This window comes from Felis catus, chromosome C2, assembly GCF_018350175.1.
Source record: "Felis catus isolate Fca126 chromosome C2, F.catus_Fca126_mat1.0, whole genome shotgun sequence".
NCBI lineage: Eukaryota > Metazoa > Chordata > Mammalia > Carnivora > Felidae > Felis > Felis catus.
In genome coordinates this window covers 46677730-46701993 of record NC_058376.1, presented here as the reverse complement: position 1 = coordinate 46701993, position 24264 = coordinate 46677730, and the positions used below count along the sequence as shown (strand labels likewise).

The following is a 24264-nucleotide window of genomic DNA, read 5'->3' as shown; positions in this document are numbered from 1 at the left end:
CGTTCATTTCCATGAAAGATAAATAAAATAAGTACATATTAAAGATTACATGGGCATACTTGCACATTTCATGTGTGATACAGGCACTAGATACTTGTAGAGAAAGTTGTTTATGCTGAGTTCAGAAGTTGTTATTCTGATTTCAGAAGTTGTTTTGAAATCAGACTTTTTTTTGGTTGGGGGCGGGGGGGGGCTGAGAACAGTATCAGTTGTTTAATGGCCATAGACTATCCTTAGTTCTTTATATAGTAAAATAAAAACAAAAGAAAAAGTTTTACTAAGACAAATATGGGGAAGTCAATATATGAGTGTCACCAAGAAAAACCTTTCTCTCTTTCAGGGGACACTTATCTACAAGTCTTTTTACATTTAAGACAAGTGGTAAGCCTTTCATGGACTTTGTAACTTACTATAATTGTGTAATTGTTAATATTTTTTAAACACTGTCATGCAGTATGCCAATTGCTGGTTTTTTGCACTTTTTCATATGTCACACTATACAATGGATGGAATAACTGAAGGTTTTATATTGGGAAGTTCCTTAGGAAAGGTGATTTTTTCACTATGTCTGAACAAGTAATTCAACAGAATATATTTATGAGCATCTGATTTTTCAGGCACTGTTCTGGTGCTAGTGAAACAAAAGTGAGCAGGATAGACAAAATCCTCCTTTCCTGGTGCTTAAATACTGGTATTGAGAGATTGATAGGAAACAGTGGATAAATTATAAATAAATAATAAATTATAAATAAATTATAAATAACTCTTTATAATATTATAGCAAATGTAGAAAAGTAAGTCAAGAAAAGAGGATAGGCAGTGCAGGAGGGACTGGTCTGGAGTTTTAAGTGGAGTCAGGGAAGGCCTCGTGGAGAAAGTGACACCTGAGCAAACACCTGAAGGCAGTAGGGAGTGAGTCATCCACTGGTCTGAAGACAGTGTCCCAGGAAGAGGATAATGCATTGCTGCTAAACTAATGGCTATTGCTTGTGAATAAATATGTCTGTCCATTTCCTGACAAGACACAAAGACATAGAACCAAAAACATCGCCTACTTTTGAAATTTCTGTATTACAGTGTGTTATTAGCATAGTATATATTAATTACATGTACAATAGAAAGTTTCCAATGAGCACATTTATACAGATTTTGAATTTATTTCTGGAAACCACATTACTGTCTCTGTCGTTTCAGGCTGTTACGGCACACTGGGGATGGAATCCGGGGTCATTGCCGATGCGCAGATAACAGCATCGTCTGTGCTGGAGTGGACTGACCACACAGGGCGGGAGAACAGCTGGAAACCCGAGAAAGCCAGGCTGAAGCAACCCGGACCTCCTTGGGCTGCTTTTGCCACTGATGAGTATCAGTGGTTACAAATAGATCTGAATAAAGAAAAGAAGATAACAGGTTGGGAGACATACTTTTCTAGAATGATTCCTGGTTCTGATTTTAGATAACATCGAAGATTTTCATAGAAAATTAGGTCACTGCAAATGTAATTGTATGGTGTTAAATATTACTGTAGGTGGTTTTATGAAACATGGCAGAGGAGAGGGGTTGGTATTTGATTTTTATTAACTTTGCTTTTTCATTGTAATAAGAGTCTTTTAAGGTACTGTTTCAGTTAAGTGATCTTGACATCTCTTACAGTCGTTAAAAGAAATTTATGTTTGGGGCGCCTGGGTGGCACAGTCGGTTAAGCGTCCGACTTCAGCCAGGTCACAATCTTGCGGTCCGTGAGTTCGAGCCCCGCGTCGGGCTCTGGGCTGATGGCTCAGAGCCTGGAGCCTGTTTCCAATTCTGTGTCTCCCTCTCTCTCTGCCCCTCCCCTGTTCACACTCTGTCTCTCTCTGTCCCAAAAATAAATAATAAATGTTGAAAAAAAAATTAAAAAAAAAAAAAAAGAAATTTATGTTCAAGGAGTTCATTTTAAGTGCTATAAATAATACTCTTCATGTGCTGAATACTAATTTATTTGGAACAGTTCATCAGATGGTTAGAATAATTGATTAGAATTGGGTTAAGTAATTTTTGTTAAAGATTTATGTCAATTTGGTTCTGAAAAAAAGAATCGTTTTAATCTGTTCCTTCCCAGGGGGTCATTGTTACTTGGTAGGTAAGATATATTTTACAGTGATGTGAACACAAGCTGTCAAAACAGAGTAGTCCTTTCCTTATGTACACCCATAATTCATGTGTCTCTACAAGGGAACAGAGCCAAAGATTTATTTACTATTATGAAACCTGGCCCTTAGAGACGGTAATGTGCTACTGGCAAGAATGTCTGGACAGTGCACTTTAGGTATTTGGGCTTCAATGCTGAACAAACTTCAAGGATCAGACCGTGCACACTAATGAAAGCCACTCTGCGTTCCTTAGGCATCATAACCACTGGCTCCACCATGGTGGAACACAATTACTATGTGTCAGCCTACAGAATTCTATACAGCGATGATGGACAGAGATGGACGGTGTACAGAGAGCCTGGCGTGGAGCAGGATAAGGTAAAATGATTATCAAGGTTTTATTTTAAAAATGGGCCTTTACCAAAAATCAAGGAAGCTCTCCTGTGTGATGTTAACGTTGGTTATCATTTGGCCTTTGCTTTCTTCTGGTTATTTTACCTTGTGTTGGTTTTTAGCTTTCTTTACTCTTCTGTGGTTAGGGAATTCTTAATGGTTCCAGGTCCTTTTTAATTATTTTAAGGGTAAGTACTTTCCTGATGTTTTTCACTACATTTTTAACTCAATTGTTTAGATACTTTATGAAGAAGTTCTAAAAAGGAGGACTGCGTGGCTGGCTCAGTGGTAGAGCATGTGACTCTTGATCTCAGGATCATGAATTCAAACCCCACGTTGGGCGTAGAATCTACATGAATGAGTGAATTTGGGCGTAGAGCCTACATGAATGACTTTGAGTAAGTAGTGGTAACTTACAAAAAAAAAAAAAGAAATCCTAAAAATGAACTTGTAATTTCTTAAGATTTTCTTATTAATCCAAAGAATGATGGAGAGCCTAATTTTGTTCCCAGATTTCTTTTCTGTAGGCCAGGGGGGACAAAAGACAAAAGCTAAAGGCAAAAGTACATTATAGTGTAGGATATAGATTTGAAAGTTCATTTCAAGATTACCTCCCCAAATTTTGTCTTAGGAAACTTCTATTTTTTTTTCCTACCTGAAGAATTTTCTTAATTTCTGTGGTAATTATGAAATTGTTGTTTTAGTTAGTAGACTGTGATAATGCAGAAATGGTCCAGAGCAGATGATAAGGGATGGGGAGTAGGCAGAAGTACCTCTGGCTCGTGATCCACCACAAAGATCTTATAACTGGGCGAATCCTTGTGCTTAAGGAGGGTAGATTTCTTATCACCTAGAATTGAAATTGTAAGCACAATTTTTTTTAGTGAAACTTCCCTGAGTTTAATTTCAACTATATGATGCTGTCTGTTCTCTATCATATGTATGATTTGCTAATATATCTTCAGTTACCACTTTTCTTATCTCTCTAGTCAGAAAACTCCAGGGGCTTCCTATAATCTGTCATATGTATCTAAACTCTTTCGTTGTTATTCAAGGTCGTCTTCCCTCTTTTCTGTTTGATAATCACATGACCTTCATCTTTGGTCAGTATATAAAGACAGTATTGTCTTTATACTTATCTTCTGCTAAACCCCAAACTTGGCTACTTTTTACTCTGAGCACATCTGTACTTATTTGTAGAATATTTGTTATACTTGTGGAATATAGTTAATTTTTTGAAATTATAAGAATTATCCATGCTCCTATTATAAAAACATCTAGCACTATTGAATTATATTTCTGAAAAAGACTTTCTTTTTTGCTTCATTTTTGAAAGATAATTTCATTAAATATAGAAACCTAGGTTGATGTAGTTTTTCCCTCCATTGTTTTCTGGTATGCGTTGTTTCCAGTGAGAATTCCTTTGTTCCTCAATAGGTAATGTGGCTTTTTATTCCTTAGCTGCTTTTAAGATTTTCTTTTTATCATCTGTTTTAGGCAGTTTGATTATGATGTCCCTTTGTGTAGTTGTCTTCGTGTTTCTTCTGCTTGGGCTTTTTCGAGCTTCTTGGATCTGTTGGTTATAATTTGCATCAAATTTGGAAAATTGTGGGCCATTTTTTCTCAAATATGTTGCTTCTCTAATTCTAACTACATGAATATTATGACTCTTGCAGATGTCTCACAATTCACTGGTGCTCTACACATTTTTTTTTTTTTTAATCTTGTTCTAGTTAGGAAAATTCTATTGTTTTACCTTCAAGTTCACTAATCTGTTCTGTAACATCTAATCTATTAATCCTGTCCAGTGTATTTTTATCTTCTGTGTTGTATTTTTACCTCAAAATTTTCAGTTTTGGGCTTTTAAAAATTTCTTTCAAGTCTCTCCTGAACATTCTCATGCTTTTTTCCACCTCTAAAACATATGGAGTATATAATAACTCTTTTAATGCCCTTATCTGCTAATTCTGTCTACTAATGTGTCACATGTGGGTCTTTTTCTTTTTTAAGTTTATTTATTTTGAGAGAGAAGGGAGAGCGGGAGCAAGCAGGGAGGATGCAAGGGAGAGGGAGGGAGAACCCCAAGCAGGCTTCACGCTGTCAGCACAGAGTCTGACGTGGACTTGATCCCACAAACTGTGAGATCAAAATCAAAAGTTGGACCCTTAACTGTGCCACCTAGGTGCTCCCATGTGGGTCTTTTTATGTTGATGGGTATTATGTAAAATATTTACATGCCTGGTGATTTTTGATTGGTTGCCAGACATTGTGAACTTTTACATTGTTTGGTGCTAGTGTTTTTTATTACTCAAATATTTTTAGCTTTATTCTGGTATGCAGTTAGGTTACTTGGGAATTGTTTGGTCTTTTTAAGGTTTACATTTTAGCTTTGTTAGGCAGGACCTGAGCAGCTTTTAGTTCAGATTTTTTTTCTACTACAGAGACAATAGTGTTCCAAGTACTCAACCCAAAGTCCCATGTATAAATGAGTTTTCTTCACACTGTCTGTTGGTAACATGTGCTGTTCCCAACCCTGAAAAGGACTCCTTTTCAGTGGTTCTTTTCCCATCCATAGATAGTTTCCTTACATGGAACTGAAGAGTTCAGGAGAAACTCCCTACAGATCCTAGAAGTCTCTCTTTCTCTGCAGTTCTTTTCTCTCCTATACCCTGTCTTGCAAATTCTAGCTGGCTTGGCCTCTCCATCTCTGAGCTTTGTGTTCTCAATTCACTGAGACACGAAGGCTCTCTCCAGACAGTATTGGGGCAATAGAAGGGTTCACCTCGTGTGTTTCTCTTCTCTCAGGGAATATTGCCCTGTACTGCCTTTTGTCCCACGTTTAAAAACCATTGTTTTATATATTGTATCTAATTTTTTCAGATGTTCAGGTCAAAGAATAAATTTAGTCTCTATTAGTGTCCTGGATAGAAGTAGAAGTCTTTACATTGAATTATATAAAATACCAATCTCTTGGCTCACTTACATTAGCCCATCTGCTCCCTCATCTACCTCCAACTCCAGACTAATTGGTATATTCTGTTTTCACACCCTTTCTAAATAAGCATGCACACATACATGATGAGCACATACAGACTGAGACAGCTTTTGGTTTTCTTTTCAGTAGATGGGAATGTACCTAAAGAACAATAGAATGTTGTCCTTCCTTTCAAAGCCCAGAGCCCCCTGATGAAAGCTTCAGCTCTAAAATGCTGCCAACCCAGTGGTGAGGGTTGAACGAGTCACTGTCCCTTGGCATGGCATCTGCATCAGAGCAAATGACTTCTCAGAGGGGAAGAACCAAGCCTCAGGCTAGGAGTGCTCCTGGCCCCTGAAATAAACCAGGAGACACACAGGCCACTGGCATAGAAATCCTGATTGGCCGCTGTGTGGGTGGCTTTTCCGGAAATCTGGTGTTAGAAGCTCAGATTCACGGCTCTGAAGTGAATCTCTGCACATAGGAGGTGCTCATAGTACTAACTTGAAGCCCTTGACCAAGTCCTGGTGAATCACACCTACTCAGAGAATAATAACATCCCCAGCTCTTCTTTAAGCATTGGTTTGTATTACTCTGTCCGTATGTATGACATTGTGTCTTCTTGTGGTTTTTCAGAGCTTAAAGAAATGATAAAAAGTAGAAGATACTGGCTCATTTTCTGTTTACCATCTAATCACCAAATGAATTTTCAAAATAAATGTTTAACCAGCAAAAAAAAAAAAAAAAAGATGGGAATGTATATACAACTTGATAACATGTTGCTTTTGAATAGCTGCTATATTTGTGTGTGGTAATATCCAGTAAAATTTAAGTTCCTTGAGAGTAGGAACTTTGACTTCCATTTCCATTTTTACCCTCATGACACCTTACAGACCTCTTTACACACAGGGTCTTATAATAAATGGTCAAAGATCAGAGCAAGTCTTTTTTACTTAGTTTATATAAAATCTTTATCCTTTAAGGTTTTCTGTAAAAATGAAACTCCAGTGTGGAGTAAGATCTCAGGGTTAGTTTCTATGTCTAAACTATTGTTCCTGTTCCACTAATACAGTAGACAACAAATAATTGCTTTTATTTTATTTCTGAGGAAATAAACGAGAACTGCAGAGAGAGAGAGACTTCTAGGATCTGTCGAGAGTTTCCCCTTAAATCTTCAGTTGCATGTAAAGAAACTATCTGTGGTGGAGACTGTTACAACTTCAGCCCTTGTAGAAAATGAAGGCTATTAACACGTCTTAGAAGTTTAGTCTAATGTTATGTGAACCAGCCAAAATAAAACAGCCATAATATCCAGACATGACTTGATGGAAGAGCTAAACATTTATTTATCTGCTGCAACATGAACTGATAAGATAGAAAGTACTTTGGTTTTAGGCAGATACCGATTTAGTAATAGTCTTTAGAAACTAGCCAGGTGATTTAGCCTGAAGGAGCAAGAACTTTTTGCTTAGTGGAGCCCTGTAATTAAGTCAGAAGACAGAGACTCAAGTCACTGCTCGTATCATTGACTGGTTATGCAGTCCATTTACATTCTGTGAGCTTCAGCTTTCTTAGTTCTGCCTGTTACATCAGGCTGTCATGAAGAACATTTGAGTTAATTAAATGAAAATGCTTTGTAAATAAGAGCTCTTGCAGTGTTCCATACTAGCATTATTTCCTCGAAATGGTTGAGGGAATGGGGTAGTCCGTTGAAATAGTATTTTTATCTAAAGACTATTCATATGATACCTATAATACATTTGTTGCTGTTTACCTAAGATCATTATATTCGGCAGGGAGCAGTGTTTCAGAATCACTTTTCTGGTTCAGATAGCAACACAAGATGAAAATGGTTAATGTGGGAAGTGTCTTTATGTAGTTTATCCAGTAGGTGGAGGTATATAACTTATGTATTCCTTAGTGTGCGTTCACTTTCTCTCTTCTGAAAGAAAAATTATGAAAAGTACACAGTAAAGCATTTCCTCTAAGATATTGTATGTTCACTTATGCTTTACTTTGAAAAGAAAATTAATATATTTAAATAGTTGGTAATTACACTAGAATTACTGATTTATTAATGGAATTAAACTGACTCATTGAAATTAAAGCCTTCTTCCCAAATTGCCAAGTTAACATTTTTGTTATGTTTGAATCATCTTAAAATCATTTTCGTATTCAGTGTTTTTATAAGTTTTTGATGAAGAATGTGCAGTTTCTTAATAGTTTGTCCAAATTATGATTCATTTATCTTGTGAGAAATTAATTCTTACTGTCATACCTTACAGATCTCATTTAAGGCCCAGAGCAAAAAAAAAAATAAAAACATGTTTCAGTGGAACAATTTAGCCCTGACCTCTGCTGATGTAAAGTACCATTTTTTTTTGTTTTTTAAAGATATTTCAAGGAAACAAAGATTATCACCAGGATGTGCGTAATAACTTTTTGCCACCAATTATTGCACGTTTTATTAGAGTGAATCCTACCCAATGGCAGCAGAAAATTGCCATGAAAATGGAACTTCTTGGATGTCAGTTTATTCCTAAAGGTAAAGTGATAGTATGTTTTAAGATATGTTATTTTTACTGGATTCATTTAAAATGGCTTTGCTGTTCTCAGAGAAAATAAGAAATGACAATGTGAGTGTTTAGCTTTTAATTATAATATCTTCTTAAACAAATTTTACAAATAAATAATTATTCTATTAAAAACTTAGTTATCAGAATGGTTTCAGAGGCTACAGGTGGAAGAAGAGAGAATATCATCGATGAGATAATATAATGCGATTTTTTTCAGGCATAGTCTCAATCTTAATTTTTAATCAGGACTCATGTAGCATATATACTGTATCACAAACACTGATGATTATAACAGTAAGCTTAGTCCAAGTGCCTTTTCCTCTGAATAAATTAGAAGCGGAAATAACTTCCCTGCTATTACATAATATTTTAATACTTTGTTTCCTATTGTATCTCCAAAACCTACCAGAATGCCCCCACGCAGTGGGCCCTCAAATGTTTCTTAAGTGACTTGAATGAGTAGTGGGTCAGACTGTGATGATAATTCTGTACCTTTAAACATTATTCACCTCCTCCGTTTTCTCCTCGCTAAGGAAATTATTTTAAGAGAATATAATTATCTCAAAAAGTGAGAAATCCTAGTAAGTTTGTACATTTAATGCATAGTATATTTATCCTTCTGACATATTGCTCTCCGAGATTTAAAATCGCTGAGCAGAAATAACTACTCTAGGGAACGTTGAAGACATTTAAATGACTGTTTTTGACTATGACTTTCATAAGCAAAATGTCTCAACTTTTCTAAACCGTTTTTCAAGGTCGTCCTCCAAAACTTACTCAAACTCCACCTCCTCGAAACAGCAATGACCTCAGAAACACCACAACCCCTCCAAAAATAGCCAAAGGTATGCCTGCTTCTTGTGTGAGAATGCGGTGGTCCCTGGATTGTGGTATGATTTTCCAAAAACATATTAAAAGCATTGTAAAAGAACTTTGTTTTAATCAAGCTGTTGTAGACAAAAGAATAAAGAGTATTTGAAACTTTTTTCAAGGTCGAGCCCCCAAATTTACTCAGCCACTACAGCCTCGTAGTAGCAATGAGTTTCCTGCACAGACGGAGCAAACAACTGCCACTCCTGATATCCGAAACACCACCGTGACTCCGAATGTAACCAAAGGTACCAGGCTCCCACATTAGCACCCGTTATGTGGTCGCGTTTTATTTTGCTTGTAATTTCAATTTTCAGAAACACGTCTGGTTTTTAAGCCCTCAGCTTCTTTTCCTCTTAACTGTGTTTTTTAAGAAGAGCCAAAAATGTTTACTCCTTACCTTAGAGAAGAGACTGATTGCATCGCTCTGATTTCTCTTCTCCAGTGCCATGTAGAATTGTTCTTTAAATATTTAGAGATGGCTGCTATATTCTAGGTCTTCTCTTGTGATTTTTTTCCCCACCACAGCCAAACACAAGTAGTCTCTATTTATAAAAATAACTAACGGGGCGCCTGGGTGGCTCAGTCGGTTAAGTGGTCGACTTCGGCTCAGGTCGTGATCTCACGGTCCGTGAGTTCGAGCCCCGCGTCGGGCTCTGTGCTGACAGCTCAGAGCCTGGAGCCCGTTTCAGATTCTGTGTCTCCCTCTCTCTGACCCTCCCCCATTCATGCTCTCTCTCTGTCTCAAAAATAAATAAACATTAAAAAAAAAATATCTAAAACCATTGCAGGAAACAAATGTTTTTTCTTATATATATTAAGAAAATATATATAATTTTCGTTATATATTAATTTGTTGGAGAGAAAATTTGGTGGCAAAAAGGGAAGGGGGGGTGAAAAATAAGTTTTGGTGAAAACTAACACTTTTTAAAAAGTACTGTGAGTTAACATGTTCATTAAAAAACTTTGGTCTCTGTTTTAAAAATGTTTACCATCAGTTTTTTCCGGTTATAAATATAAATGTAGTAGGATTTACTTTCAGGTTTTATGAATGATAAATAAGGTATTAACACGTATGAAACATAGTACTTTGATTTTACTAGTTGTTGAAAAACAAAATTTCAGTTGGACTCAGAAAAAACCATCAGTGTCAGAGGAATTAATTTCGGTGTTGGCAGATAAAGCATTTTCAGGACCATGCAGAGAGGAGGAAGTAATTCATTCCAACTAACTTGTGCCACACAGAACTTTATTCATTCTCTGAAAATTTGCCCGATGCAGATAACTTTCTCCCAGCTTTCCACATGTCACTTTCTTTCACTTCTTCTAAGGTATTTTCTAAACAGACCATTTTCTTTCTCATGCTGCTGAAGAGAAGCAAGACTTCTCAGAGATGAGATCTCAGTGTCCCACAAAGCTTCTTACCAGTCTGCAGAAGAAATCTGTTTGGGCAGAATTCCAGGCCACATGCCTGGATGGAAGAGCAGCCATTTAAAGTATTGCTCGTCTTAAAATCTGATTATAGAATCTTAAAATCTCAAGACTAAAAGTATCCTTAAAGCATTTTCTTCCAGAGCTAGGATTCTTCAAAAGAATAAAAGAATGTAGAGGTCTTTCCAGTTAAAGATTCCTTGTCTCCTTTTCTGTGGGGTGGTACTGTGTAGATGTTTTATTATTTTGTGAACCTAAGCAGATTTTTTAAACCTCTGATTAAATCGACCTGTATCCACCTGAACCTGATGGTTCTCTCTCCAGTTATACATTTTTAGGGATAAAGCAAATTTATTTTTCTGAATTCTTAGTGCTTTCTAGCCTGAGTGATGATGCCTGTTTTATGCACTTCTTTTCCATTTTTACATCCAGGCTGAGAGTGATGCTGGAAAAAAATCATATCATGGTCAGATTTGTGCCCCTGTGTCTTCCTGAATCCTCCCTCCGGGGGACCCTCAGCACCAGCCCATGGTCATTTTGTTTCTCTGGTTAGCTCTTTCTGTTCTCAACAGTCGCTTTTCCATATTTTTCAAACCCTTGACCCAGAGATTCTTTAGTTACTCTCAGTTACCTCTTCAACTTTATGAAGAAAGTGGAAGCAATTAGAAGGACACTCCCAATCTGTGGAGCCTGCAAACTCACCTGTACCCTCTTTCCGCTGCGTTGAAGAACGGAGTTCCTAGTCCTGCCCAGGGCTGATCCACCTCTGCCCGTGTTCCTATCCACCCAGCCATCAGAGGCCTCAGGTTATGCGTTATCCTCTCCTGCTCCTGTATCAGCAGCCTCTTTTTCTCTTTCGGCTATATTTCTAAAGGTACAATAGATGCTGTGGGTCAGGCCCAACACAGTGTCTGGTGCTTAGCCCCCAGCAGGCATCAGCAGTTGCCGGGACAGGGTTGCCAGATTAGGGAAGAAACTGATGGCTCAAATGACCTGAGGTGGACCATTTTCTGTATCTGGGCCCAGACTTCCTTATCTGTGGAGGGAGATAAGGGGATTAAATGATCTCCTGGTCCCTGCAGGCTCAAGCATTGTCACTTTCTGCCCTGTTGATGCACATTGGCTTTTTTTTATACTTAACACTACGTTGTTGCTTTCCCCTGTCTATAAATATTTTCCCCATCATGTTGCAATATCATTTCCAATTGCTGGATAATATTTTACTATGAGGACACCGTGATGTATTTATTCCCTTTCATTGTTGAGCATTTGGATTATTTCCAGTTTTTCATTCTTTTGCAGATACAGAAACAGACCATCTTAAAAATGCATCTTTGAATGTTGTCTTAATTTTTTTTCTAAGAATAAATTCTAGACATGGAATTGCTAAGTAATTGATTTTTATAGTATTGCCCCAAAATGATACAGAAAGTATCAATTTAAAGTCCTATAAAAATAACTGTTTCCTAATAACTTTTCCTAGCAATTGTTATAAATGTTTGCCAATTCGATAAACAGAAATGGCATCTCATTCTTGCTTTTCTGTTTCTGTGATTACTAGTAATGCTAACATGTTGACTGGCCACTTGTGTTTTTTCATTGTATTGCTCAATCATCTCTGATTTTTCTATTGTTTGTTTTTGACTTGGATGTTCTGTAATATATAAATGATAGTAATCCTTTACCACATATTCAGAAAGATATTTTCTGAGTTTTTTATTTGCCTTTCAGTTTGTCTTGGTGATTTGAAAAGTCACAATGAAAAATTTTAAGCGTGTACAAAGGTGAAGCAAATAGTGTGAGAGACTTCCACGTGTCTGTGAAGGTTTCTGCCATTACCAACACTTGCCCGGCCTCATTTCATAAATATTGTGAATGGTAGCTTTTGAGACACAAAAGCTTTGAGGGATGACCTGGGGAACCTTCCCGCTTTCCCTTCCCGAGTCTGCCTTTGATGTGTTTGCAGATGTCGCCTTGGCTGCGGTCCTGGTGCCGGTGCTCGTCATGGTGCTTAGCACCCTTATCCTCACAGTGGTGTGTGCCTGGCATTGGAGGAGCAGGTCAGTACATAGCTAGCTCCCCTGACGGGGACTTGGAGGGTTGTTTCCAAATGTGAAGTATATACTAAATCTAGAAGATAAACTACCATTCACCTTTTTGAGAAGGAAAGGTAAGGTAGTTATTAAAGTAAAAATACATTTGTTTCTCCTTTTCATAAAACAAGAGTATGTTCAATTGCACAGTCATTTACTGCGCATCTTTATTATAGCAAAATCTGCTTTACATGCTGGAATATACACATGAGTAAGAACAGCCTGACACACAGTAGGTGCTTAGTAATATCTCCTGAAAGAAAGAGACACCGTTCCTGTGTCCTGGGTGTTAGGCAGGGCTAACTCACAGAATAAAGAACTGGCACATGCCTTGAGGAGTTATTATGAAGGGCCGGAGACACAGGTGTGAGAACCGTGAGAGCTACCTGAAGTCTTCTCTGCGGGGAAGAGTGAGCCTCAAGTTTGTTTTGCCGTAAAGAGACAGCTGGATGTGCCCAGATGGAGGAAGGTAGGGAACAGCCCAGACTGTGTGCTTGAGCGAAGGCACAGAGTTGTGGAGTCCAGGCGGGATAGCCAGTCCTCATGTGCAGGCTTGGCACGGGAGAGCACTGAGGACGAACTGTGGAGGTGCGGCCTGGGCCTGGATTGGGGACAGGAGCTTCGGGGAGACAAATTCAGGTCTCAGTCTGTGGATGAGGATGTCATCGAGGAGGATGAAGCACATAGGTGAGATTATCAGATGATGCGCGACTGGCTACTACAGAAGGAGGAGGGACTCGGGATGATCCGAGGTTTCAGGCTTGTGCGCTTGTACCAGTAGGGATGTCATGAGTGGAGAGGACAGGAGGGACAGGTTTGGTGGAGCAAGAGAATGACTTCACTGTTCGTTAAGCAAATATTTGAGCTCTTGCCGTGTGCTAAGTATTGACTGCTGGGAGTCGAGTGGTGAGCCCCAGAGTTTACAGGATGGAGAAGATAACGACGCAGAAATGGTCAGCGATAGTACTGACCACACAGCATATGCCATGGGAGCAAGTTGAAGAAGCAGGTGGTCCTGGACTCATGGTTTTAAGAAGGCTGTCTGAGCAGAGACCCAATAAGTTATTATGAGGGAATCAGGGAAAGGAAGAGCAAGGGCTTTAGGGAAGTCCAGGGAAGAAAGTTCACAGTGCTCTTAGGGAACTGGACAGAAGCAACAGGAACAGTGAGAACAGCAGCAACAGCTAGCTTTTATAGAAAATTAAAGCTGGTTTTAGGCATTATTTTAAATGTTTTACGTGTTTTAACTCCTTAATCCTCAAAATGACCAATGAAGCAGGTACTGTTATAAATCCCATTTTACAGAAGAAGAAAGTGAGACAGAGCATGAATAACTTGTCCGAGGTCACCCGGTGCATATGCAGCAGAGCGGAGTTTGGGCCCTGACAGCACAGAGCCCACACTCTGAACCACCTCTGCCCCTGGACATATTATCAGGCAGTCAATTCCTGTCCCCAAGGGTTAAAGCACAGAGGGTAAGGATTGGGAGTCAGGTTTTCGGGGAGGCGGCAGTCAAGTCCTGAGATCAGCAGGCACATAAGGACCCTATGGATGTTCAGATTCTCAAGAGACAGATGCTTGTTCAGGACCAAAGGTCTGAGCTACAGAACTGAAGTTATTTCTAAGAATGTGGTTGAAATTGCTAATGACTGACTTCATGAGGAGTAAGAGATGCATGAAGGGGATGTGGAAAATAGCCAGGAGGAGAATAATAATAAACTCAGCTGCAACCTACTGAACCCTTAACTCATGGTAAGCACCCCTGTTCTAAGCACTTAACATGTAATAAATAACCTGAGGCTTTGCCACTTTAGATTATTATAAAATCTTTTCTAGCACAACCTTTGCCTAGTAATCAGACTTAATTTGTTGTCTTAGCTATATAAGGTATCTGACTTCCATTTAGAAAAGATTATTGGTTTCCTTTTACTTTTTAGTCTTAGGATGATTACAGGATTTTCAAGAAGAAAACTAATTATTAAGCCAGCCCTTTATTGTTTACTTTGCACTTCAGTTTTTAATTAACAGCTTTAGTGCCTACCACCTCTTCCACAAATTTTACATTATATTTTTAAAAAATGACATGTTTTAAATAATAGACTTTAAATTGAGAAAGATTTTAACATCTCTAATACAAATAAAGTCTTATCCTGGAGAAGAATGTTTTCAAGTAAGAAAAGCACACAGCTTGGGCTCTTTGAGAAAGCCACATTTGTGTCTTGAGCAAATCACATAACTGTCTTGTCCTCATTATACAGTAGAATAATTTCTGCATTTTCTTTAGCTTGCAGGGTGTTAATTTTAATTAGATTTACATTCTTGAATCAGAACACTTCCTTTTAAGGCTCTTTGTAGATAGTAATTTTTTTTTGTTTGTTTGTTTATTCATTTTTGAGAGAGCAAGACAGAGCATGAGCAGGGAAGGGGCAGAGGGAGAGGGAGACAAGAATCCAAAGCAGGCTCCAGGCTCTGAGCTGTCAGCACAGAGCCCGATGCGGGGCTTGAACTCATGAACCACAAGATCGTGACCTGAGCCAAAGTCGGACGCTCAACCAACTGAGCCACCCAGGCACCCCTGTAGATAGTAATTCTTAACGGGGAGGAGGGAGATTTCTCCTGGGGAAGATATGTCTGAATTCTGAAGGGTGGACTAGGGAGAATCTTCATTGCACGTGTGGCTTTTGCCCCCCAGGCATGGAGCATCCTGTTCTCCCTCTGGCACTTATCACTGTTTAAGATAGCACTGACATAAACTGGGATGCTTATATAGGACACTATAAACTTCTTGGGAACAAAGGACCACGGAAGGAAAACAGATAGTTGGAAAAAATAACAATGCAGAAGCAAATGTGGGGATGTTTCTTTCTATGAACTTTGTGAATCAATTGATTTATAAAGTTTGTATTGGAAACCAAAATACACCTAACATAATTTTCCCATAACAACCCACATCATCCCAAAGTCTTTAGTTTGACTCTTATCATCTGCGGACTCAGCTTTTCCATTTCATTCACCCCTTGAGTGGGAAGTACCTTGGGTAACAAAATAACTATCTCAGGAGATAGTTGTTTAAAATTTATTGAGAGTCCAATTTATGAGCCAGCAGTGGCGACTTTGAAAGGCAAATGAAATAGAGGATTCCCCCAGGTAGATTAGTAAATGGAAATGTATACTCCTAATTATTAACTTTAGTGTTTATCCTGCAGATTCAGAGCTGTCTTACTAGTGACTTCACTCTATTTGCTAACATGTTGTCTCTGTATTTTTCCAGAAAGAAAAAAACTGAAGGCACCTATGACTTACCTTACTGGGATCGGGCAGGTAACTCAGACTTTGCATCTCCTTCCATCAAGGAACTCCCACCTCCCTAGGTGGCAGTAGTAAAAGAGGAAAGTTCTTTTCAGGCCCACATAAACTCCCCAGCACTTGTTAGAAAAATGGTGTTCCTCTAACATTCTGATCATTTTTACTTTTCTGTGCAATCTCTTGTAGTCAATAAGTAACAGAATGAAAAGTAAGAATTTCCCGTAGCATGCACTCTCTTCCTTTTTTCTGGACAACCTGATTTGCCCCATGTGTCTGTTTTTTTGAGGAGACCAGCTTTCTTTGGGGCCTGTGTGAACACTGTATGAAAGACTGGTTTTGGTAACATGGTGTGTGTTTGTCCCTCTGCTGTGGGTATTTCCCAGGCGGAGTCTCGCGGTTTCAGAATCGTGAGGTCTGCCATCTCTGCCATGATGAGCTGCCATTTTCTTAATTCCTTCTGTGTGTGGCAGATTGCTGGAGGTGACATCAGAGGTCCCCTAAGGCTCTCCCCCCTTTCCAGTCTCACTATGGGAACAACTGTTAGAAGCCAAAAGAGTTCACTGCTGTGACTAAGGTAGAAAAGAGCAGTGGTAGGGGCAGATCCTGTGTTGCTAACATCCCAAGGCAGATCTTGGGAAGTATTTTTTCAGAAAAACTTACCAAAAAACCACCCTACAACAGGCACATTATATCTGGCTGCAATTTAATAGCAATGATTTGCTTCTGTATATGCTTTGAATAGAAATTTCTACCATGTTCTGCTTTGCATTAGATATTCTATCAAAAAAAAAATAATTTAAGGAATTTCTTTGAACAAGAACAAACTAAACCAAAAGCTACCAGAAGGAAGGAATAATAAAGATTAGAGAAACAAAATAGAGAATGGAAAAGAGAAAATCAGTGAAACTAAATGTTAGTTCTTCAAAAAGATCAACACAATTGACAAACTTGTAGTTAGATGGAATAAGAAAAAAAGAGTCAAACTACTAAAATCTGAAATGCAGGTAGAGACATCACTTCCAATTCTACAGAAATAAAAAGGATTATAAGAATACTATGAACAATTGTATGCCAAAAAATTGCATAACCTAGATGAAATGGACAAATTTCCAGAAATACAAAATCTACCAAGACTCACAAAGAAATAGAAGAGATTGAGTCAATAACCAAAAATCTCTCAAAAAAGAAAAATCCTACCAAAGATCTCACACACACACACACACACACACACACACACACACACGCACTCAAAGCTATTAGCACCAATAACTGAGTAGAGTAGCAGGATATACTATACTAAATATACTAAAGGATATACTGAAATCAGTTGCATTTCTATATATAAACAATAATCTGAAAAGGAAATTCTAAAAACAGTTTCATTTACAAAGTAACATCAAAAAGAATAAAATACTTGGGAGTTAATTTAACCAAGGAAGTGAAAGACTTGTGTAATGCAAATGATAAAACATTTCTAAAGAAATTTGAGAAGACATAAATAAATGGAAACATACCCAGTGTTCATGGATTGAAAATTTAATACTGTTAACATGTCAATACTAACCAAAGCCATCTATAGATTCATTAGCCATCCCTGTCAAAATCCCTATGACATTTTTTGTACAAATAGAAAAATCCATTCAGAAATTCCAATGGAATTTCAAGGGACTCTGAATAGCCAAGACAGTCTTGAAAAAGAATAAAACTGAGATTCACACGTTCTGATTTCAAAACAGTGTGATATTGGCATAAACACACACATACACAACAGTGGAGTGGAGAGATAAACTTTCCAGAGATAAACTTTCACAAATCTGGACAAGTGATTTTTGGCAAGGATGCCAAGACCACTAGGGTAATGACAAATGGTGCTGGGAACATTGAATGTTCACATATGAAAGAATGAAGTTGGGCTCCTGCTGAACACCATTTGTAAAAATTAAATGAAACACCAAGACGTAATATCTTAAACAATAAAATTGATAGAAAAAAACACAGGACAAAAACTTGATGACAGTGGACTTGGTATGACTTCTTAGCCATGTCACCAATGCACAAATAACAAAAGAAGAAATAGATTGGACTTCGTGGAAATTTAAAAATTTTGTGCATCAAAATATACTATCCGTGGAGTAAAAAGGCAACATGCAGAATGGGAGAAAATATTTGCAAACCATGTATCTGCTAAAGGATTAATATCCAGAATAGAGAACTTCTAAAACTCAACACCAACAACAAAATTCAAAAATAGGCAAATGACTTGAATAGACATCTCTCCAAAGAATATATATAGATGGCCAATAAGCACATGAAAAGATGCTCAACATTGCTAATCTTTAGGGAAAACCAAATGAAAACTATGAGATTACATCTCACACCCATTAGGATGTCTCCTGTCAAAAAACTGAAACCGGTGCACTGTGGTTGGAAATATAAAATGGTTCGGGCACTGTGGAAAACACTATGGCAATTCCTCATAAAATGAAAAATAATTAACAATATGACCCAGCAGCTCCACTTCCAGGTATGCCGGAATTAAAGAATTAGAGGCAGGGTCTCAAAGACCTGATTGTACATCTGTTTTTATAGCAGAGTTATTCACAACAGTTAAAACATGGAAGCAACCCAAGTGTCCCATCAGTTGATGAGTGGAAAAGGGAAATGTGTATACAAGCAGTGGAATATTATTTCTCCTTAAAAATGATTTTCTGCAATATGCTAGAAGATGGGTGGCTCTTGAGGGCATTATGCTACGTGAAATAAGCCAGATACAAAAAGACAAATACTGTATGATTCCACTTAGATGAAGTAGTTAAAGGAGTCAAAATCATAGAGACAGAAAATAGAATGGTGGTTGCCAGGGACCAGGGGGGATGGAGAATGGGAATGGGGAGTTACTGTTTCATGGAGATACAGTTGTAGTTTTTACAAGATTTAAAGTTATGATAGAGATAGATGGTGGTGATAGTTGCACAAGAGTGTGAATGTATTTAAAACCAACTGACCCACACTTAAAAATGGTTAAGATGGTAAATTTTATGTAATACGTATTTTACCACGACCACAACAACAAAAAGATTGAACATAGAAGCTAGTTTGTGTAGATGTGCTACAAAAATGGCTTAAATGCAACAGGATTTCTTCCGTAAACAGTATCATCCTTTCAGAGGTAGGTTTTTATTTAATGGTCTTTATTGCTTACAATCACAATGAAGGTTGGTGGAAAGGAATGAAGCAGTTTCTCCCTGCCAAATCAGTGGAACATGAAGAAACCCCAGTTCGCTACAGCAGCAGCGAAGTTAATCACTTGAGTCCAAGAGAAGTCACCACAGTGCTGCAGACAGACTCTGCAGGTAACTGCTTGCAGCCTTCGCCACAGAGTCAGGGAAGACGCTGCTCTGCTTAGCTGGAAAGTGCTTTGGGATTTATAGTATCTTTTATCTTTCTCATATGTAAGAGATGAGCTCTTTTCTTGAGGTAGAACTACTTTTTAATTTTTTTTTTTTTAATATTTATTTTTGAGAAAGAGAGGAAGAGCATGAGGCAGGGAGGGGCAGAGAGAAAGAGAGACAGGATCCGAAGCCGGCTCCAGGCTCGAAGCTCTCCGCCCAGAGCCCAACAGGGCTCGAACTCACAAACACCCCACAAGATCATGACCTAGCCAAAGTTGGACGCCTAACCCGCTCAGTCAGCCAGGAGCCCCTAGAACTGCTTTTTAAAAAGGTGACCTTGAGAGAATCATTTCTGTGCCTTAGCTGTGAGCATCCGTTTCTACAAGCTCTGGGCATGTTACCTGTTTACCTGGAGTTTTATTTGAGTATTAAGAGCAGGAAGGACATAGCGAGCCTTACAGTATTTATTCTGTTAACATATTCATTTATTTTTCTTTTTAAAAAAGTTTTTTGTATTTATTTTTGAGAGAGAGAGCAAGCCAGCAAGGGAGGGGCAAATAGAGGGAGACAGGATCTGAAGCAGGCTGTGCACACACTGACAGCAGAGAGCCCGATCTGGGGCTGGAACTCATAAACCTGAGATCATGACCTGAGCCAAAGTCAGATGCTTAACCACCTGAGCCACCCAGGCACCCCGTATTTTAAACAGTGTCATATTTGAAAATATTACTCTAATAATGGAGTGGGTTTGTTTTTTTTTTTTCCACCAGTGAAATACTGTCTATAAACCTGAAGAGCATATACAGTTTGGTAAAATTTCATGATTGAAGCTCTGTGGCATGTTAACTTCTTTTGAAACATAACGTGTTTAATTTTAATTTTTGAAGTTCTTGTAGAGAAATCCATAGGTCCGTGTTGATAATGAAGAAAGTGCCCTAAAGAAGTGTTTGTTTTTGGTGTAAGACTACTGCTGCCCCCCTAAATTGAACGATCCCTGTATGAATGAGGTGACTTTTCTCTGGTTTGTTCTGTGATACCCCAGAGTATGCACAGCCACTGGTGGGAGGAATTGTTGGCACCCTTCATCAGAGATCTACCTTTAAACCAGAAGAAGGAAAAGAAGCGAGTTATGCTGACTTAGATCCTTACAACTCCCCGGTGCAAGAAGTTTACCACGCCTACGCTGAACCACTGCCAATTACTGGGCCCGAATATGCAACCCCCATCATCATGGATATGTCTGGACACCCCACGGCTTCAGTTGGGCTGACCTCGACGTCTACTTTCAAAGCTGCAGGGAACCAAGCTCCCCCAGTAGTAGGAGCATATAACACTCTCCTCTCCAGGACTGACAGCTGCTCCTCCGCCCGCGCCCAGTATGACACCCCAAAAGGTGGGAAGCCAGGTCCAAGTGCCCCAGACGAACTGGTGTACCAGGTGCCACAGAGCACCCAGGAGGGATCAGGAGCCGGGAGGGATGGTGAATGTGATGTTTTTAAAGAAATTCTTTGAAGGTGATGCTGCTTTTCATAAAGCATCGTTTTAAAGCACATGGCCTTTTTTGTGTGTTAGTGGTAGTAATATATAGAATGTATTACGTATCTGTCACAGATGTGGTTGGGAAAATGTGATGACCGAGGTACAGGGAACTACTAATCTTGCCATCTTGCTTTACAAGTGTTATTGTGGCAGTTACTGCTTGCCTGTTAAATTTCAAACATCCTCTTTGTTACTACTGTAAAACACTATTTTTAATACAGAAAAAGCTCCCTACTATGCACTTCAAAGAAATTTAAGAATCACTGAGAGTATTTATTACCAATGCTGCAGGTACATTGATGAACTCAAGAGATGGCTGTGTAAGCCGGACTGGCAATAACGCACGGTACTGTTCTTGAAATGTCTAATGGCTTGAAATTTTGCTTTGTGAAAGGTGGGTACTATCAGGATTTCTTTCTGTTCTATTTCTATATACCTTACGGTTTTTTGTGTTTTTTTTTTTCCAAAAATTAGTGATATAATCATTGTTTTGATGGTAGTCGTACACTCCTCTTTCCTTTGGAGGATCTATAGGTGGGAAACTGACTTGTAATGGGCAAGGTGATTGATTCTTCACCTTCTGACACCTCAAGAGCTTTAACATTTCATGGTACGTGAGCTGGTTTCAGCCCTGCTTGCTCTGTCTGGGGCCAGCCCTATTCTCGTGTTTTAAAATGTTTGAGTTATTTTAGCGAGTGATGCTTGTTTCATCAACCTCATGAATCCTCTAATTTTACACAGCTATAACAGATTCTCTCCCTCCCTCCAAATTTATCTGCAAAGGGCGAGTTGTGAAAACTTAAGAGCATCTAAGTGAACACCGTAAACGTGACCCCCTTATATTTATTTACCACACTGAAAGGCAAAAATCCTTTCTCAGCAAGGATTTAACTTAAAAAAAAAAAAAATTGCCCTCTTTGATTTAATATACAGGGATTTTCCTTTGAATCCAAAGGTATTTGGGGTCAGTATTTTTAATGATCCACAGTAAAATACTGAAAGAAATATAAAGCCCACATGGATTCCTCAGCTGTGTGTGACTGTGCCCTCATCTGTATGGGGGAAGGTGTGAACAGTCCTTTCCAGCATACCTAGAGAACACAGGCTCTGGCATGCGAGCCAGCAAATATTACAGCTTGTTTGTGAAATTTCCAGGCAATTTCTTTGTCACCATTTGCCCAGGAGTAGTTTTAGATGGGTGAAATGAAAAGCATCTGTAATTTACCAGCCTCTAGTGTAAGAACCTTTCAAAGTCTTTGGCAAGAGAAGCTGGCCCTCAGGTTGAAACCTAATTTGGCATCTAGGCTTCTATAAATCCCAGTGTGTAGACTTAATCTTGACATGTAATTTCCCATCAGGATCTAGACCTTTCTTTTGGCTCGTGCCACCAGATTGTTTCCAGAATTTGCTAGAGTTGAGGACCGTGTTCATTCTGCTTGCTTCCTGAGGTAGATGAGTATTCTAAAGCATTGCTTCAAAAATCCAACTACGCTGCAGCCTCTCTGGTCTTATGATTTCTGTTGGTGTCATTTGCTTTTGCTTTTCCAGACAACTTTGCATGATTTCATTCATTGAAAAAAACCAGTTCATATTGTTTCAAATATTTTGAAACAAAAAGCACAGATGTTGAACTTTTTATTAAGACACAAATGTGTAAAGCACATGTATTACTGCAGTTATCCCCTTTCGGGGGGGGGGGGAGAGTAAACCAATTTATTTTTTATTCACCCAATCATAGGCCTGTTCTAGAAGCTTTAAGAGAAACTGTTTCATCTTCCCAAAGATGCTTGTTCTTTTTATTTAATGTTGTGTACGGGATTTTCCCACAGAACTTTTGAGAGGCAAATGTTTTCTTAAATGATGCATGTTTTTTTTTTGCCACTGTGCTGTGCTTGAACTACCAGTGATTTTTACAAAAGTTTTTACTGCTTTTATAAATATATTTTACTTTCCAAATGAAGAGCTGAGCCTGACTCAAAGAGTTCTGATATTGTACTTTGAGTTCGTTTGTTTTCACATTAGAGTTTTTCTTTTGGGTTTTGTAACCCCATTTCTATGTCTGATACCTATCTCTACAGCTTTGGAGACAATCAAGTAACAACTGAAAATGTGAAAGTAACCTTTTTTTTGTTTTTTCAAAATTCCCTTGAATTTTTATTCTTTGCTTGAAACATTTAAAAAAGACACGTAAGTCACTCTGTTTTTTTGGATGAATTTTTTTCCTGTTAGCACAATCGTCAGACAATGGTACAGCACGTGTGGCCCTTCCAGGTTTCCTAAAATCACACTGACTTCTGACACGTGGTCTTCGGAACCAGCACTGTTCAAGATATTGTGAATGCTGATTTGTATTGTATTAAAAGCTGTAACACTAAATAGATCCTCTTGTATATGCGGGGTCTAGTTCAGTTATTTAAATTCATGTTTCACTATTTGCACTTTGCATTGAATGGGTTTATCCGCTGATGAAGTGGTTTGTGTAGAGAATTTATACAGCAGTTGGAATTACGGTGTCATGTATACTCTTGCCCTCCGATGCCCCAGCAGAAAATGCACTCATCTAAGCATGAATGTGGCCATAATTCTTTGGAAAGTGAGAAAGCTTGGAACTTCCTTGCCTTGGCTCCACCTGGTCACCTGGAGAGTGAAAGGGCTATGGAAATGCCATGTCAGACGATAAGACGCATTGTGGGCCAAAAACTTGTCACACTCTTTTAAGAGAAATCAATTAAGCTCTACCTTTAAAAAATTGCCTATTAGTTCTGCCTTTCTGTTCTGAACTTGAAGTCCCTAAACTGCAAAATTAAGAGTTGGATGGTTATTAAAATACTTTCAACTGTGGCACCAATTATTTGCTCCAATTTGTGACTTTTTTTTTTTTTTTTGCACTGGGAAAGGTAGAAACCAAACAGAATACTGAAATACATATTGGAAAATAAAAATGGTTTGTCAGTGATTCTCCCAGAATGTACTTTTCTTACCTCGGCATGTACTGTAGTCACTCAGTATTTGTATATGTTGCTAGGATTTAGATTGTATAAATAGTGAAATTTTAATGTGTTCTTGTGTTTTTAATAAATTGTATATATATGTGTCTTGCTGAGAATTTTCTTCCTTTCGGTTTGTAGCCTTTTCCCATACTACACAAAATGCCAGATCCCTCAATTTTAGCATCAGACTGTACTGCCATTATTTTAGTCCGTACAGTAACATTTGAAAATGCTACCGGTGGTTTTTTACTGTCACTAGAGCCAGCACCATCCTTTTTTGAAGCCTAAATTAGGTTGCAAACTACAGCTGTGTGGTATGAGGGTCAGGTCACACTAATACCCGTCTTTTCCACCTCAGAGTGTCCTCCCCCTTATACTCAAGTATTTACTCCTGCGTCCCCTCTAACAGTTCACCCTTGACAGACTCCAGAGAGACAGGGTGGTCTCCATCGTCTCCCAGTGGTAATTCTTGTTCAAGACAGCAGTTCTTTCAACTCTTTCCCCTCTGAGAACTTTTAATCCCAGCCCTCCTGTAACTTCTTTTTCCCCTCACCCCCATACCCTTCCCTCC

At 38.5% G+C, this 24264-nt stretch overlaps 2 protein-coding genes across 7 annotated transcripts in view; one reads left to right on the top strand and one right to left on the bottom strand.

Moving 5' to 3' along the window:
• The window catches only part of DCBLD2 (discoidin, CUB and LCCL domain containing 2), an 89170-nt gene extending 65372 nt beyond the window's left edge, over window positions 1–23798 (top strand). For 4 of the 6 annotated variants that reach the window (XM_023238891.2, XM_023238889.2, XM_045036797.1 and 1 more), the window contains 10 exons: window positions 341–381; window positions 1195–1410; window positions 2383–2507; window positions 7891–8041; window positions 8831–8917; window positions 9065–9190; window positions 12340–12433; window positions 15738–15787; window positions 18988–19125; window positions 20207–23798. In XM_023238891.2, the coding sequence (XP_023094659.1) occupies window positions 341–381; window positions 1195–1410; window positions 2383–2507; window positions 7891–8041; window positions 8831–8917; window positions 9065–9190; window positions 12340–12433; window positions 15738–15787; window positions 18988–19125; window positions 20207–20676 (1498 nt within the window). In that variant the 3' untranslated portion in view covers window positions 20677–23798. Of the gene's footprint in view, window positions 1–340; window positions 382–1194; window positions 1411–2382; window positions 2508–7890; window positions 8042–8830; window positions 8918–9064; window positions 9191–12339; window positions 12434–15737; window positions 15788–18987; window positions 19126–20051 lie in introns of all 6 variants that reach the window. The other 2 variants (XM_023238890.2, XM_045036798.1) reach the window with 2 other exon arrangements.
• The window catches only part of ST3GAL6 (ST3 beta-galactoside alpha-2,3-sialyltransferase 6), an 85401-nt gene continuing 62189 nt past the window's right edge, over window positions 1053–24264 (bottom strand). Inside the window, exon 12 of the transcript XR_006584994.1 lies at window positions 1053–1385. The gene's annotated coding sequence lies outside the window, so the exon portion shown is untranslated. The remainder of the gene's footprint in view (window positions 1386–24264) is intronic.